Genomic DNA, 17,404 nt, shown 5'->3' on the forward strand with positions numbered 1-17,404 from the left:
AGAGTTTTGGAGAGAATTTTGAAAACATATTCTGAAATTCCCCACGAGCAGCTCAGAACAGATGGATGGGGGAACTGAGCCTAAAACATTTTTGCCACTATCCTTCTCGCTCTGGATATTCACTGTGGCAGCTTTCCTGCCTGAACTTCCTCATGTTGGAAAAGAAATACTACTGTTACTGCTAACCTCAAGCATCCTGGACAGACCCTGTCTGGAGGAAGTGCTGGAGCCTGTGTGGGGAACCACCTTGCTGCTGCCCTGCATGTTACCCACAGCAGAACCAACCTTGTTCTCCAGCTGCTTAGGGGCACAGAGGCACAGGGGCATACTGCCTGCAAAACTGGAAAAACATAACACTTGTCTTTCCACATAACACTCCTCAGCCAGCTGCACAGTCTTGTTCATATGGAAGGAAATGATACAAAAGACTATAAAATACATTTACATTAGAGGACCAAACCAAGGCTGAACACTAACAGTGTGTAAGAAATCCTGAATTCCATAGGTTTTCAATGGGCCATAATTTCACCCAGTGGCAAAAAAAGGGTTAAGTGATACAAAAACAGTATCAGTGGGACTTGACGTCCTTACCTGGTAGGGACTTACAGCCCACTCAGAAATGCCAGCTAATTCCTGTAGCACCACACGAAACCCCTGCTATTCACCCTGAAGACCACAAACTGTACTTAATTACATAAATACACATTTAAATCCAAACAGCCTCTGTTTTCATAGCCTGAAATGCAGCTGCAGTTCCTATGTAGGCAGCGCAGGGAGCCAGGCTCCCCCAGGTGCTTGGAAATGCATTTCAGTGGGAACTGAGGAACTGCAGGACTTGCTACAAAGGCTTTATAATTGTGCTCAAAGCTCACGTACCAGAAAAGGTGAGCAAATAGCAGAAAAAAGATTCCTTTAGTGTAGAACCCACAGGTCTACAGAGTAACTTGAATATTATAAAATAAATTCTCCTGATTTCTAGAGGCGTTGCTTTTTCCAGTTTCAGTAACAGCTGCCCAGGCAGAGGATTTTCTCTAAAAAATAGTGTTTTCTCTTTTCATATTTTACACAGTGCTCTTATATAACAAATAGTAATCAAGATCTGTTTTTATAAAGGGATTAAAAATAGGTTTATAACTGACAACATGCCACATGTCAAGTTTCAAGCTAAACATTCATGGCTAAGTTAAATCAACTTAAAATAGAAGTTCTATGATATAAAATTGATGCTGTAGTAAATATTCTTTAGCATAACATAAGCATTGATTAAACTCAAGGATTCAAACTGTATTGCAAATACAGGAAAGCTGATTAAGGAATTTATTAACAGTAGCAATATCTAAAAATAAATGTGATTTTTCATTTAATCAAGTCTTGCCATCAAATGAGAGAAATATAGAATATTTCAATTAATAAAAACAATTTAAGACAATGTTATCGTAAGCATGTATCTGCTTTGAACATAATGCAAGTAAACAGAGGATTACATTTCCCTGGGTTTTTAATTTACACAGAGAGAAAAAATACACGGCTAGAGATGGCGGTGCAGTAAAATTTATTTTCACCAGAAAAGGAATGACCCATAACTCATGACTGGCAGAGTCTCCAGTGAGTTATGGAGGTCATTCTTTCATGTGAGGAAATGAATTGCATTCATTATACCTTGCCCCACGTTTATATGTTTTGTTATTAGCACACCAGATGGGATTTTAATTTTGCATTGCTTACTTGTTCTTTTTTACTTTTTGAAATAAGCATGGATGTGAACTATCACTGATACTGTTATCAAGTGATAATGAAGCCCAGGCTTGATCCTTCAGCTTACTCTGGTGTGACCTCCCTAACTCGCAGGAGTGGTCTTGCTTCGGAGCTTGACTTCAGAATGTTTGGGCGAGTCTGAAATACAGAAGTGTAGCTCAAAGGACTGGCCTTGTAACTGGGCAGTGTCTAAGAGGAGAGAGAAGATAACGTGCTTAGATATACAGGAACCTAGATAGGCAGAAGGCTGGCCCAGGAGTGAAACAACTCGTTTAAGCTTTGTTGGATTTCTGTTCCTTTGCTTACCCCAGCTGAGTCTTCTTTCTGCATTCAGTGTGAGCATGACCAGGCCGTTAGAGGCTACAGCATTCCAGGTTAGACATTATTGTGCTATGCCAAGTCCTACCTGAAAACACTCTGAACCAGACCTGTGGGTTTGTATTTGTGATGCAGCTGATACTGCTGACTGTCACAGAGAAATGAGGAACAGGGTGCAACAGCTGCACAGAGCAGTGCCTGCCTGGCCATCCCAGCTGCTGACAGTCAAAGAGTGTTACCCTTTTTGCAAGTAAAAAAACAAGGCACACACTAACTGGGGTGGTTCTGGCAAGGCAAACACAGGAAGAGCAGATCATTCACCTGAACTAAGTCTGCTCTCAGCCCAGAGCAAAGCGGGATGGGGTGCACAGCGTGCCCCATGCCATGGGCACACGCGCCCAGCCCTGCACAGCCTGTTTGGTTTTTTACCAGGAGTGTGGGCAACAAGATGAGGTTGGCTTGAAAATCCCCAGTCAGCTTCCACGGACAGCTGCATCCCTATGCTGAGCGCGAAAAGAGCCTGAAATGAGGCTTTGAGGACCACAGCCACGGCGGGTTACGCCGCGGCCTCGCAGGGTTGCTGGTGGCTGCTGAAGCAGCAGCGCTCCGGTTCCTCCCAGCCGCGGCAGAGCTGCCGTGGAGATGCCTGGGGGAGAGCGCGCTTCCCCCGCGGAGCCGCCTGCCGAAAACCTGGCCTCGGAGCTCCACCTAGAGGTTCTCCCGGGTGAGGGCTCCTCACCCCGGGCAGCGCTGGGAGGAAATCCGTGTCGTTCGCGGCTGAACGGCGCTGCCAGACTTTGCCCTTACTTCTCAGAGTAAAGACCTCGTCGCTGTTCCACAACTGGAAAACAAAACGTCAGGTTTCTAAAACTAGGAACTGCCGATGCCCACACGTTCCCACGAGGTTGCGTTCGAGATCATCAGAAAGTGCCTTCTGCAACTACCTCAGTTCTGCCCGCTGAAGAGCCTCGCAGCAGCAGAAGGGGCTCCCTTGCTCCCCTGGTGAATGCCACCATTTCCTCTGTCTCACCACGCTGGGTACAACTTTGCTACACCCCTTAAGTGCTCACAGAAACAAACCCACATAGCTGGGAGGACCTAGCACCACACCAACACCTAGCTGCTCAGGGCTGTCATACTCTTTTTTTTTCTCACCTGACACACAAAGTTCTGCCACAGAGACAACAGCAAACAGGACAGATGGAACCCACGCACGAGACAGTTGTGCCCTGTGAGTAGGAAACAGGCCACAGTCCATCTCAACTCCATGTAACACAGCACTGACTGTGCTGTGGGGTCTCCAGCTCCATGAACAGGGTCAAGATGCTGACCACACCACAGAAACTGGACAGCATTGAGAACATAAATGCTCAGTGATTAAAAATTAGTGAACAAATGCATGATATCCCAGATAAAGAAACACTTGCACAAGTGCTATTAAAGTGACACTTTGAGGCTCACAATAGATGACTCTGACCATTAAAACTGAACATGAATTAAACCCAGAAAACCTGAATTCTAGTTTTTATCTAGAAATAAGGCAAACCCAAACCATAAAGTACAGCAGAAAGTCTTGCGTGCACACAGACATGTTGCTTCTCTTTTGCCATATTAACCAGAACATCGAACATCAGGGACCACTGAGCTTTTTATCGATGCACTTACAAGAACTAAGTAGCCGAACATGGATTATTTCACACAGCGGCCTTGCTGTAGGGTAGGGAGAGAAGGCGAGTAAGAGCCGTGGTTGGTCCTGCGAGGAGTTACTGGCACTGATGGAGATACGTTTTAACAAACCCCAGAAGTGTTACAGTGTCCAGTGGAGATAGAAGACTCACTTAGATCACTGCATGTTGGAAGTTAATCTTAAAATGTTTGAAGGCAATGCCTTCTACAACTGTTTAGATGAAGCTAGACAAGCAGGTAATAAATATAAAAATAATAAATACTTGTGGGATTCTAATCTTCCTTGGCTTTGTACTTCCCAATTTAAGAGTCTGAGATAAATGTCTAATCAAAGAGTCCCAAAAGAAAGACATTTTTGTAAGATCAAGATCTGTAATAACAAGCTCACTCCAAGACTGCCATCTGTTTTCAGTCACTTTAATGTTCCTGTGATATCACTGTCACTAAAACACTATGAGGTTTTGCCAAATACTTGCTGCCTTAAGTTGAATAACCTAATTCTACGTGCATTTCTATTGGAAATGAATATCATAACAGCTAGAAAAGAAACCAAATGTTGGAAAATGTTTAGACAGGTAAGGCAATGTGGCAGTAAAAGCTGTTACGGGACCATGTCTGTAGCTGGATACTTACAGTTAACATGGCAAACATTAGCTGGCAGACGTTGAAAGCATGCCTCCAGTTGTGATACAAAACCATTCGATAATTCTTCCTAACTGTCAAAAGCCACCTACACAGCGTCTGAAAAGTACAAATTGTATCAGGGCTACTAAATGTGTACAAATGGACAGAGCAGTGCCGAGCCAAAAGCAGCAGATATCTCTGCAGCGCAGATGGTTACCTCGTAGTCGATTTTAAATTTCTGAACCATTCCAAGTTCCATGAACATCCGCAGGGCTGCTGTAATCATGGCATCCACATCAAGCGAGAAGTCATCAAAATGGATATCATCAATGCCAAGCTCTGACACCAGAGGGATGTTTGCTGCCTGAAAAAGCCAGAGGGAAAGAGAAACTTCAGATTCAAAACTCGGGTCTTTTTTCCCTGTGTCACTCTTATATGAGGCCATCCATACATCAGTTCTGACCTGCTTGATTTGAATGCTGAGCAATAAAGGTCTTCATCTGAGAAACACAAACACGTCAAGCTAACAGAGCGGGGAAACGGTGGGAAGAAGAACCTGGTATGAGCAGGAAATATGCTCACCCTCCCAACTGGAGCCCGTATATAGCATTTAGACTGCAAGAGCTGACCACTTTACAGCTACTGCAGTAACACAATATATTCCAATGCAAATTACAATGCTGTAATGCAAGAAACATCTGGACGGCCAGCAGCTGGGAATTTTAATTGCTACCATTCAAAAATGCAAACTAAATATACCGCTCTGCAGAATTTCTTCACCCAAATGCCTTCAGATCATAAACATACAGGTGCCCTTTGCTTTACACTGTGCACCACATATTTACAGAACCAAAGAAAGAACAATACAAGAAACATCTAGCAGAAGTACTTTTCAAAATAAAATAATTTTCAACAGGCTGATTATGCATTATGTCAATACACAACAGCAAAAGTCTTACATTTTCCCTTGCCTATGTAGCATCCAACTTTTGTTCTCTTTGTAAGAGAGAAAGGAGCTTTCTGTGCACACACACACACACATGTACGAGTGTGGGGGACTGGCTAGTGTGTACAATGGCATGCACAGATGTGCTGTGGCTGGCCCAGTGGCAGCACCTGCGGGAGCCAGGCAGAGGTGCTGACAACCCTCACGGGCTTGTTTGCCCTTCCTTACACCCCTTCGGACTTACCACTCGTGTCCCTAGGGAGGGCAGGTGGAGGAGGCTACATTTGCTGAAGGAGCATCTGTTCCCTGTCTCCCGCAGAGAGACGATGATGGGTCAGGCAGAAACCTCACAAAGGGGCTGGGTGCAGCCCACAGGCCAGGAGCTGGACCATGCTGAATTAGTTAAAATCGTGTGGGCTCAGCTGGTGTGGCACATCCGGCTGCTCACTTGCATAAAATACCCATTTGTTCCTGCAACTGGAAGTTCACCTTCAGAGTTACAGCCTCAATGTCACCACCTTATGGCTTCCATTTTGAAAACTTAGGTTTTGATATATTGCACCCTAACTACAACAAGTGATTGACATGTAAAAAGCTTTTTACACCTTGATAATTACTAGATACAGACATCAGGCTGGTGTAGCAATACCATGTAACAGATGATAGTGTAAACCAGCCATAAAACAGGTATTAGCATTACAGCATTAACTTATTTGGTCGTTATAAAAGTCTTTTCAGTTCATCAGGCAGTAAACACGCTGGTACTGCAAGAAGTCCTTGGGTGACAGAAAATACAACAGCCCATCGAGTGCCATCCCAGATCACAGCTGAAGAACCTCTGGAGCATGCAGGCAGAGATGTAAGCTCTGGTAACTGCAGACTTACTTTGCTTGCTAGCAGACTTAGCCAGGTTGAATAAATTCACCATCTTTTCTGAATAATTATTGAAACATTTGAAATACTTCTTCATGATCCCAATGGGAGTTACACCCAAGCACCCTTTAAGATCTGGCTGAAAAGCTATGTATTTACTTCTGAGGTAAAGAAAGAAAGAAGGTGTGGTTAGGTGTGAAATGGGCACTGTGGCCCTGAGACTGTGCTGGCCAGACCTTCAGCAGTCTTACAGAGACAGTGGCTTTTTCATGATTCAGTTATTCGGCAGAGCTTCAGGCGATACCCAAGCTGCACACTAACATTCTGAGAACATGCTCATTGCATAGCAAACGCACTCTCTATCCAATGTCTCCAGGGGAAGAAACACATTTGTCCATCTTATTTGTTTGTCAGAGAGAAGTCTAAATAACAAAGGTGCTCAAACAGAAGCACATGATTATAAGGAGACTAAAATTTGTTTTATTGAAACTAAAATTACAAACCTACTGCTGCACTGTCATTAACTTTGAAGTGGGCTCTGATTAAAATTTTCATGGTTTTGACTTAAAGGAAACCAAGTATTTTCCTTGCTTTTTTTTTTTTTTTAGTGGAAACAACCACTTTTACCAGTCTATTACAATTCAAGGGAGAACACTTGAAGCAGTTGCTCAACTACAGTTGTTTTTTCCCTTTGTCAAACAGGGAAGAAATAACAATATATCCCAAATCTATTACAAAGTGAACAACAGGGTATTAACAAAGCAAGTCAAAAACAATTTCTTCCCACGTCAGTCTGAAACTTTTAAATATTTATGAGGTTTCACATTCCTAAATTTAACAGGAGTGCCATAATCCAAAATAACTGCTGAATTAATAGCCAGGAGATAACATTTGTATAAAAGAACCATTTGCTTTACAACAGCAATAAAGGAAACAACAGAATTATGAGTGTTGAGACTAATTTGAATAATGTTAAAAAAATGATATGTTGTGGGGCTGCAGCAATATTCTGGCTGCACCTGGCATTGCTTGTCCTCAGCTTCTTATGCTGGAAATGCAGCAGTCCAGGGTTTATAGGAGAGCAGTCATTAAAGCTTCATTTTTTTAATTACAAAGATATAAAAAATATTCATAATACAGAATATTAAAACATATCCACCCCTGAAATTTTGCTGCACTGCAGGACAAATTCCATTGGATTCCTTTAAATAAAAAGCAATAACAACTCTCTCTTCCAGGAAAACAGAGGGGATGAAAGTACCATGACAATAAGAGGAAGGGGCAGGCAATTAAAATTCAAGTTACAGTGAAATTATTTTTTAAAGCACCCCAGTGATTTAGAATCACTTAAAAGGCTTTCTTCCTTTTGAATGTTTTGACGTTCGGTTTCCCCTTTCTAAAAACAATTAAGAACATTACACTCTCAAGTCTTTTTACCCTGTGGACCAAGCAGTTTCAATGCTCTTCATCCTTGAGACGAATTCACATGACTCATCTGTGAGTTTATGGTAAATTAAAGCCGGACGTGCCTCCTCCGGTCACATCTCCATACTCCATGGCACTAAAGCAAAGAACTGTCTTGAAAGGAACCACGAACATCAGTTGGGCTTAACACATGGAAGGCAACCACCCTTGCCTCATAAAGTACAAGCTCAGCAGCTACCAGATTGGGAAGCACTCACGCCTGTAGGCAGCTTGAAAAAGAGGACGCCGTGCCCCCGAAAGAGAGGATAAAGACAATGCCTGACCCTAGACTCAGGCCTGCATAGCATGGGGTGGGATGGGTAAAGAAGGAAAGCTTGATGCTTACACCTTATTGCTGCTGTAGTCAACTATTTTACAGTTAATATACATATATATGTGTGTGTATATGTATATATTTAAAGCACACTACAAAGTGGTTTCTTTATGTTGTTAGCATACAAGTAGTTAAGAAAGATAATAATTCCTCTGGGCAGTATGTGTTCACATGTAAACACACATCAGAAAAATGGAGTATGACACGCTCACACATATGCACAGAGCATTTTGCAACATTCACACTGTCAGGGCTGCAATCACAATCAAACACCACAAGCATAAGGGGAGATTTCTGCTGCTCTTGCTGAACATGCCTCCTGTATGAGAGTTAGGTTTTACATTCAGCTTGGTTAATATTACTGCAAACTGCTTTGCTGTTAACCCTGCTTTCAGTAGGGTTCAGTCCTATACCACACTACATGATCAATACTGCTATTGAGAAAACATATACAAAGCATACCATTAAATGCCTTCTTATGAATTAACTTTAAATTTGCTTATAGTTTTCAACAGTACAATAACAATCCCTTGGAGATGTTTGAAAGGGAGCAAGCTTCCCATACGGAATACCTTGTATGTGTGACAGCTGCTACAAAGCTCCTGATAGGTGTCTTGCTATTTTAGGGTCTGGAAACACGTTACCAGTCCTTCCAAACAGGGAAGAAACTTTATGGATTCCCCTAGTGATCCACACACTTTACAAACCAAACTTCCTGTGTGAGTCTGAAGTCAAGTTTTCAGTATGTGAAAGCTATACTAAACTAAAGTCCTCTCCTTCCAGCTAGTCAGACATAATTCAGTGGAGGCCAGCAGACAAGTCACATGCTGCCAGCATAAGAAATGGTCAGAGGGAGATAACTCCTTATGCAGGGGAAAAACTGTATCATGTCAGCAACAAGTATGAAAGAGCAATTTAAATATTTAATAATCCTCCTATAACAGAATTTGGTTACGAGACAGTCTGGGTCGGTGATGGAGAGAGGGAAATTTCAAGGTGGTGGTTACATTTTGACTCATCTTGCCATAATCCTCTAATTCCATCCTTATTTCCTACAAGTTGGCACACACTGACAGGCAGCTGCTTAAAGAGTTTCTTAAACAGAAGATGCTCAATAGTTCAAGGGTCTGATCGCAATAACTTAATTCAGCACTACATGTCATTTGACAACATAGTTTTTGATCCCATTTGATGCTATGAACACAGGACAAAAATACCATCCTACAGGTTGACAGGAAAGGCTTACCAAATTATTTTACACTGACTCTTCTATATCTGCATTTGATAATACGATAAAATGAGATGTAAGAAAACCGTTAAATTCTTCAGAAAGCATTCTTTCTCCTTGTAAAACATCCACTGCCATGGAAGCAGGCCAGCCAAACACAGAAAACGCTGGACTGAAATTCTACTTCGCTGTGTCAGGTTAAACTCTCTGTACTTCAGTTTTACTGCCTGTGTGGATAAGACATCAGTCCTTATTAGGCAAGGAAAGCATTTTAAACCTACTGATAAGTATATTAGTATGACTCTATTAAAAAGAAAATAGCACATTCTGCTATTTGGTATGCTCAGCTTCTTTCCCAGGCAACTACTCTGTAACAGCAACTTCCATTACTGAACAGAGTACACTTTTTATATAGCCCTATGGACGGTGACATGTGCAATGGTTAGTGAGGTTTCCTAATCAGGCAACACTGCCAGGCTGATGGAAAAAATAACAAGAAACTTGGACATATATAACACACATAATGATATCCCATGAACTATAAGTCCCAATGTAGCAGAAGAATGGCTAAACAATATGGTTTGCCTCAACTCCCAGGGGCACCGTTCGAGTCAGGAGTCCAGATACTGTGATTTCAACAGCAGGTCAGAATCTGACCTCATTTGTACTCTATAGTGAAACTGGAGCTTCAGACAACGTGACATACACAAAAAATAGGACTACCCTTTCAAGTATCTCTTCACCTAGAATCTCTCTCAGAAGATTAGGAACTGAAAAACCTTAAAGGCTGATCATCAAAACCTGCACAGAAAGCATCAAAGTAGAGAATATTTAAATGTGACGCCTTCTTTTTCTCTCACTTACTCTTCTGTCAAGCCATACCGGAGACTGTGTTTTCTGATGGCAAAGATCTTTCTTTGGGAAGGGTTCTTTTCACATATAAAGGCCTCTAAAATACCTGCCTATGTTTATACTTGCAGGCATCTTTTAAAATGTATCTTTAAGGTCAGTTATTAGAAATAGTGGACAAATTTTGCACCTTTTCATAGCCATGGAAGACCAAAGCCCGTTATGTTCCAGTCTGACACATTTCTTACTCTCTCCAAAGGGGAAAGAATCAAATGTTTCAGGTCAGAGATATTTTAATGCCCAAAGCAACCTGGCTTTTAAAGGCCTCCATCTGTTACCACAGACTGTGGATGGCATCTCTCTGCCCTTCACAATGCTGAGTTAGGAGCTCTTTTCCAACGACCAACTGCAGCAGAAGCAGGATAGCAGCATTTTAGGGGAATTTTATAATAATTACAGTAAAAGGGAGTGGAAGAGATGTAAAGTGTGCATGTGGATTCTCTGGATTTTGATTCTAATGGGTTTTTAACATGGTTATCACAGTAGCGGAGCTGCTGCATTCGGGAGTAAAACCACACAGAATCACAGAATCATTTAGGTTGGAAAAGAGTTCTTTCAGTCTGTCCAACTCTCTGGCTCAAGCAGGGTCAAAACCCCCTCAAACTTTACTTGCCTTTCAGCAACTTTCATCAAATTCCCATTCTCTGAATGAGGTCACCATATGAAGGGATACTCAAATAGCCACAACAGGGATGAGACAGGAGTGGGGCTTTGGACTCAGCTGAAGGCATTTGGATGGAAATATGAGATAAGGAGACCTCATGCTGCCATATAAACATTCTTTGTCGCAGTCAGATCTATAAGGCTCCCCATTTCTCTGTGCCAGACTCTGTGAATGTTTTATTCAGCAACTGTTCAGATGTAAAAGACATCAACAATCCCTGGAACAGGATTTATGTATTTTAAACCTCTTCAGACTAACCCTGCAGATAAGCAGAGGGCTGCAGTTGTGAAATCAAATGCCCAAACTCTGCCCAGAGTCCCACAGGAGGTGTCTGAGCCCTTTGCTGGAAAAGGTCATTCATTGCTTTAGTTAAAGTTTCACACCTGTAAACCAAGAATAATGCTGCTCTTGCATCTAGCTTCACAAGCTGCAGCTGAAGCACGGATAGGTGGTAGAGACTGCTTCATCCTCAACTGGCAAATTAACACCATAATGTGTTATTTAGACATGAAATGTGGAACAAAGAAAGCTGCATTTAGGCTTGTTTCAAAAACCTGTATTTGGTTTGACCATTTACCAAACATAACTACTGCTTAGGATGACTACTGGTATTTCCTTTAATTCAAGGACAAACTTCATGGCATTACGAAAGGTTTTTATTCTGCTCTTTCTATTAGAACAAGAAAAGTAACTATTAAGCAATATATCACTATGAAATATAGCATTTTGGAAAAATTTTTTATCATGCACTGTGGGCTTGTGACAAAAATGTAGTATTACTTTCTACTTTTTGGTATAAAGCTGTGTATGTCTGGGGAAAGGATTTGTCATCTTAGGATTTTATCTTTAAAAGGGCAAGGGAAGAGATGTCATTACAGCATTACACATGCTATTTCCAAAGGTAAACCCAGAATTATAGCTAAGAAGCTGAAAGTACTTTGAATGTTCCTGATCAATCAATCCTGTCTGAACATGCCACTTTCTGAAACTGGGACCTATCAAAAGGAATAATAAATTTCAGAGATAAAAATATTACATTCCAAATTTTGTTACGAACTGTAATAGAAAAGACACAAAATACATTATTTATGTCGCTAAAAATCAAACCTTGATGTTAAAGTTGTTTCCTTGTACACAGTAGCAAAATATATGGCAGCCTATAAAAGGAACAAGAAATTTCTATTTTAAAAGAACAGACACATAAAATAAAAGCAATTAATGGTCTGAGCATCTATTATTCTTAAGGCCAAAGTCCATAACCACCGCAGCCTAGGAGTGGCGTTTTACAGGGCATGCACATTCGACACAATGATCTCCCGAGGCGCGCAGGGGTGTGTTCACGTCCTTTTGGCTTATGGTGATTAGGGAATAACCAGTGTGTCACATACTACAGGCTAGCAACTGTCGACTTTTTATGACCATTGGTACAGATGAGAAGCTCATACAAAAGGGTCTATTCAGTCTCCGTCCCAGAATTCTAAACAAACACAAGCAGCAAACCTAAGACAAGTATTTCTCTGTGATACAAAAGTGTCAGGCATGCAGGCTGCCATTTCCCACAACAGCCTTAGTGGGTTTTGGGAGGCAGAGAGACAGCTTTGTTGCTCCCATGAAGAGCAGAATGGGTAATGCAGACTGACCCCCTGATGCCTATAAATTTGGGAGCGGGAGGGAAGAGGGATACAAGGTAGCCCTCTCCTCCACAAGGCTTCCTTGGAAGGGAAGGCTCTAGCTGCCTCCCTGAAGACTCAGAAGAGGAAAAAACCTGATCAAGAGCAGAAGGAATGGGGTCAGGGTTCTTCTCCCAGAGTACATAAGGTGGAGGAACTGTCTCTTTGGGTAGCAAACAGCCCAAATCGCATCCTGTAATTCTCAGTTGGTCACAAAGCACGAGAGAGCAAAAGAAGCAAAGGCATTGCCAAGAACACACACAAACCAAAAAAAGAAACAATCTAACCTCAAAAACCCCACCGGTGTATGTGCTGGATTACGCCACCTTCTATCCCAGTGTATGCCAGCAGCACCCCTCACCAGTGCAATCTGAGGGACCACAGGTCCCGTGGCACTGTGGGCTGCCGTGGTGCTGGGGGACCGCGCAGCCGTGGTGCGGGGCCGTGTTCCTGTGGCCACATTCCTTCTGAGCACCCGTGTCAGGCTGGCGGTACAGCCACTGCTGGTGAAAGTTATGCAAATATATGAGCAGGTTACTGCTCCACTGGGGAGAAGGTCCTATTTCAGATCTGTGAGAGTGACAGCTAGAGCAGAATATTGTCAGGTAGACAATAAATAATATTGAAAACACCTTCAAGCATCAACATATATTTACAGAAAAGCTAGAGAGAGCCTTGCAGCGATTATCCTTAAAATATGTTTTATCTTTGTATTTTTCTCCTTAGTTTTCAGCAAGTTCTGATTTCAGGTTTAAAAGAAATCCACCCATCCTATTCTGAATCCATAAATCTCTGCCCTAGGTGTACTCAGGACTGCCCAAAAGAACATCCTCCAAAAAAAGAGCTTCATCTTGCTACAGTTTAACAAGCCAAGAGGGTTATCCTGTGCCAGGATTTTTCTGCAGGGTGCACTGCAGAACTCCCCTCCCTCTAGCAGGACCTACATCTCCCACAGTACCCTTCATCCCACACAGAAGCTCATGCTCACTCACAGCCTGGTCATGTCTTCTGAGAACAAATAAAGCATACAGATCCCACTCTCTTCATACAAACAAGTAACAGGCACTTAAATCTTGTATTTATTTAGCTCTTTACTTACTACCAATGTCTTACTAGCTTTATAAGTTCTTCTTTAAACAAAAAGTGCTTTGAGCCAAAAGGCTGCAACAGAGCCATAAATATTTGTTTGCTGTCATTCATGAGGTTCCTAATGAGGGTCTTATGATACATATTAACTGGCCACTGTGAAAACACCCTTATGATGTTTGCCTGATACAGCTGTTCCTTTTCTCCAACACCACGCATCTGCCAAATTAATATTTGGAATATCATGTCTTATGCTCTGCTTAGACCGAGCTGCATCAGCTGAGCAGGCGTGGATCTCAGCGGTCTGTCTGTGCCTCTTCATCTTAGGGGCACTGAGGATTGTCCGTGCCCACCAGAGAGCTGTGGGGGGTACACAGAATACCTCAGCCGACACTGACTCAGAGAGGCAGCTAATGAGACAGGCAAGAGATGGGCCAGGCAAGGAGCTGGATACAGGACCTTCTGGAGCTGCACTGCTGTGCCACGTAGCACCCAGCTCACCAAGGTCTTCCCCAGGTCACTGCCGTGGTGCTACCCACAAAGGTCTTGCCACAAGCTGCTGTGATTATGCCATTTACAACCTTTCCTTACCGCCACCCGCAGCAACAAATAGACCTTCTTCAGAAAGAAACATTTAAACTGGAATCAGTTTAACAGTAGAGTTTATGAAGACCAGAAATACAAATAGGGTTTTGTTTTGTTGGGGTTTTTTGTGTGTGTCCATGAGCTGCTTGTATGCCTGGGACAAAACCTACGCCATGGCACTGGCAGCACTAAGAGCAGGGTTAGCTGAATGACGTTTAAGTGCACCAAACAGGATGCCGTATGCATGCACAGGGAGATCACAAAGGCTCTGGAAAACACCGATATCTGATGTTCTCAGCTTTTTTGTGTGTGTTTGGAGCTGGGTGTAGCTTGTTGCAAAGCACAAGATGACAGAACACTTCACAGAAATGGCCTCATAAAATATTCAGTTTCCTGTTTTTGCCTGGGGTACAGTCTGCCCATTTTCCATACAACTGCAGCAAGAAAGAGATGTGCTGGAGTCTATTTCTCATACATTTAACGTGTTTACACTTTAAATTTGAAAGACTAAAAATGCAGAACTACTGACATAATTTCTCTGTACATTTACACTGCCTGGGATTTTGCCCAGACTAAAACAAGAGACTTTTGAGACTAAAACAATAGAGGAATGCCCCCCGAGGCAGACAACGAAACAGTGTAATAAATAACCCGTAGAAGGTTGTAATCACAAATATAGTTTACATAATATATACTAGATACTGTTTTTCTTGGATCACATGGACTGATGCACCCCAAATATGAACTGATCTAGAAAGCAAGTGTGCATCCATCTGATTTTTCCCTCCAAATAATCCCAGAGGCCCACTCACACATTTGTGCGTGGGAAGAGGTCTTTCAGCACAGACTGACTCTCCCCAGCTGATGGAGGAATGCAAAAAAACAATAATAAAAAAAAACCCAAATAAATTGCTGGATATGAGACGCTGGGTGTAACATGGCCGAGCCTGTGGACATATTTCTCCCGAGTCTCTCGGTGACTCACGCACGGAGGACACGCTGTCTGTGCTGATAACATATTCTACTACACGCACACACACACATTACCACGGTGTGAAATTGCACTGATATGACTTTTTTTTTCAGGATTTTACAGTGTACCAGAACTGCTGCTAGGCAATCGACTTACAGTGGAGCAAGGATGGCACCCAGTGGCCAAACGGATTCATCTCAGGAAAAATGTTTCCTAGCTATTTCCCATCCTCCACTTTCTGGAGTTTTAATTATAGACAGGTTCCAGCTCTAATGCAAACTCACTGGTCACGTCAACAGCTTCTAAAGGACATTGCCTTCTTCCTTTGGGGGACCATTCGCCTTTCCTGTTGTAAAGTAATTTGCCAAAAAAAAAGCCTAAAGAAATATTGCCATTAATAATTTAAAATCAATACCAGTAAACATTTATGACAACTCTTTTGCAGCCAGAACACTGTATCAAGGCAGAAACAGAGAAGTATTTTTTCCCTTTTGTAGTGTATATGCTAAGGAAAGCAAAAGATTATTTTTTTCCCTCCAGTTTTAAAAATCATTAGAATTACTAAGAAATGTGCTTAATTTTGAAATTAAGATTGATAATATTAATGCAAATTTTAAAAAAATCCAAATTATGTTTGGTGAAAAGTAAGTTAATTTTTTTGCCAGAAAATTCCCAGCTGTAACTGTCAGTCTGCTGGGGCTACAAAAAGAATCCAAAGTGTAGACCAGTAAAAAATAATTTTAAATGTGAAACATCATGCCAGTTTTTCTGGATTTCTTTGAAGAATTCTTTCTTCTGTGAGTTAAAATAAATAGTACAATGGTGTTACTGGGCTAGTCTGGGAATGCAGGTCTCGGAACAGTGAGCTGTCCCCAGGGATGTCTATCGACTGTGCGGGGAACCATCTGATCCTTATTGACAAGGAAGAAAACACGACAAACCCACAGTGAAGAACTCCTGAAGTACCATCATTCGGTGAAGTACCCTAATTTTTTTAATTATTCTATCCAATTTAAGTGTACAAGTCTTCGCTAGATATATTTTTGTTCCTGTCTGAAAACCTTTCCAAATAAAGATTCCCAAGCCTGTCCCTGACTGAGGCATACTACTTCATCATTTGATGTGTCAGTTTTTTTGTTTTTTAAATCATTCATCAGATACTCCTCAGGCTCACATGACATTTTAAATGTATTCGATGCCTTATCACCTTTTGCGTGGTCGTTGACTAAATGCTGTAGCTATGTAGACCTGTATTTATTCCTTCATGCTTTCCAGTTGACAAGAGATTCTTGTGGAGTATGATGACCGATCAAATTGAAGGACAGACAACAGGTCTGCTGGATAATACATCATTTCACCTTCACTTGTGAGCAATACTCCATCCTCAACAACTGCTATTTCTAGTTTGTTTTTCTAAGCATTCTCAAGTCCTGGTCCAAAACTGGTTTTATGAAAACAGATGCAAGAAATACAAAACTTCCCATAAAAAATAACAAAAAGCAGTAGTTGAGAACAGCAAAATAGCAGCACTTTTTTTTTTTTTTTAGAATGGGTAAATTAATAACCATAAGTGTTTTATTACTCCTCTGCTGAAAATTTCTGTTGCTGAAGTACCACTGTATTAGTGTGCATAATTACTAAGAAACTGAAAAACAGCCACTATTAAAGGCAATGAGTCAGTCATATTTCTAACTACTTAGAATGTTTTTTTAGTACTGTAAAGGAATATTAGAGCATAGTGGAAAGTCTTGCAATTAAATCAATTTAAATCTATTTCAGCTGTATAGAAGAAGGCTTTTTAAAAAAAAAAAAAGTACAAGGACTGCTTTTGACCATGTGTGTAATTTTGATTTTCTGTTATTGTCACTGATTGAAGTTTATTACTTGCTAAGGTATTTAACAAGGAGATTGAGGCTTTGGTCTGGCTATGAAGTAGCTGATCTTAGTAGTAGTCATTTATTATTTAATATTTCTAGTTACCATGTGTCTTTATGCTGCAGTCAGAATATCAGTGTTGATTTTTCACATTTTTTTAATCTAGCTGTTAAGCTCCTTTCTTTTTAACCTACAGTGTGAATGTAAATTTTGCAGTAAATTTACATTTACAATGTAAATACACTTTGCCTTTGCATATTAAAAAAATTTCCCAGAAAGTTCCATATTAACGTCTGCATTATGCCCGTGCCCTGACATAATCCAGAGACCAGAACCGATTCCTTGCTGAAAGAAACTTGTCCCTTTCAAAAATTCATTTAATGACCTGTGTTAATCTCATAAATGAACAGAAAA

At 41.4% G+C, this 17,404-nt stretch overlaps 1 protein-coding gene across 1 annotated transcript in view; it reads right to left on the reverse strand.

Moving 5' to 3' along the window:
* PDE11A (phosphodiesterase 11A) overlaps positions 1–17,404 on the reverse strand; it is a gene marked incomplete at both ends in the record, with an annotated part of 130,917 nt that overhangs the window by 30,973 nt on the left and 82,540 nt on the right. The window contains 2 exons of the mRNA XM_084264499.1: positions 4,393–4,500; positions 4,601–4,747. Coding sequence (XP_084120625.1) covers positions 4,393–4,500; positions 4,601–4,747 — 255 coding nt within the window. The remainder of the gene's footprint in view (positions 1–4,392; positions 4,501–4,600; positions 4,748–17,404) is intronic.

Source organism: Gallinula chloropus (assembly GCF_964237585.1).
Source record: "Gallinula chloropus genome assembly, chromosome: 5".
NCBI lineage: Eukaryota > Metazoa > Chordata > Aves > Gruiformes > Rallidae > Gallinula > Gallinula chloropus.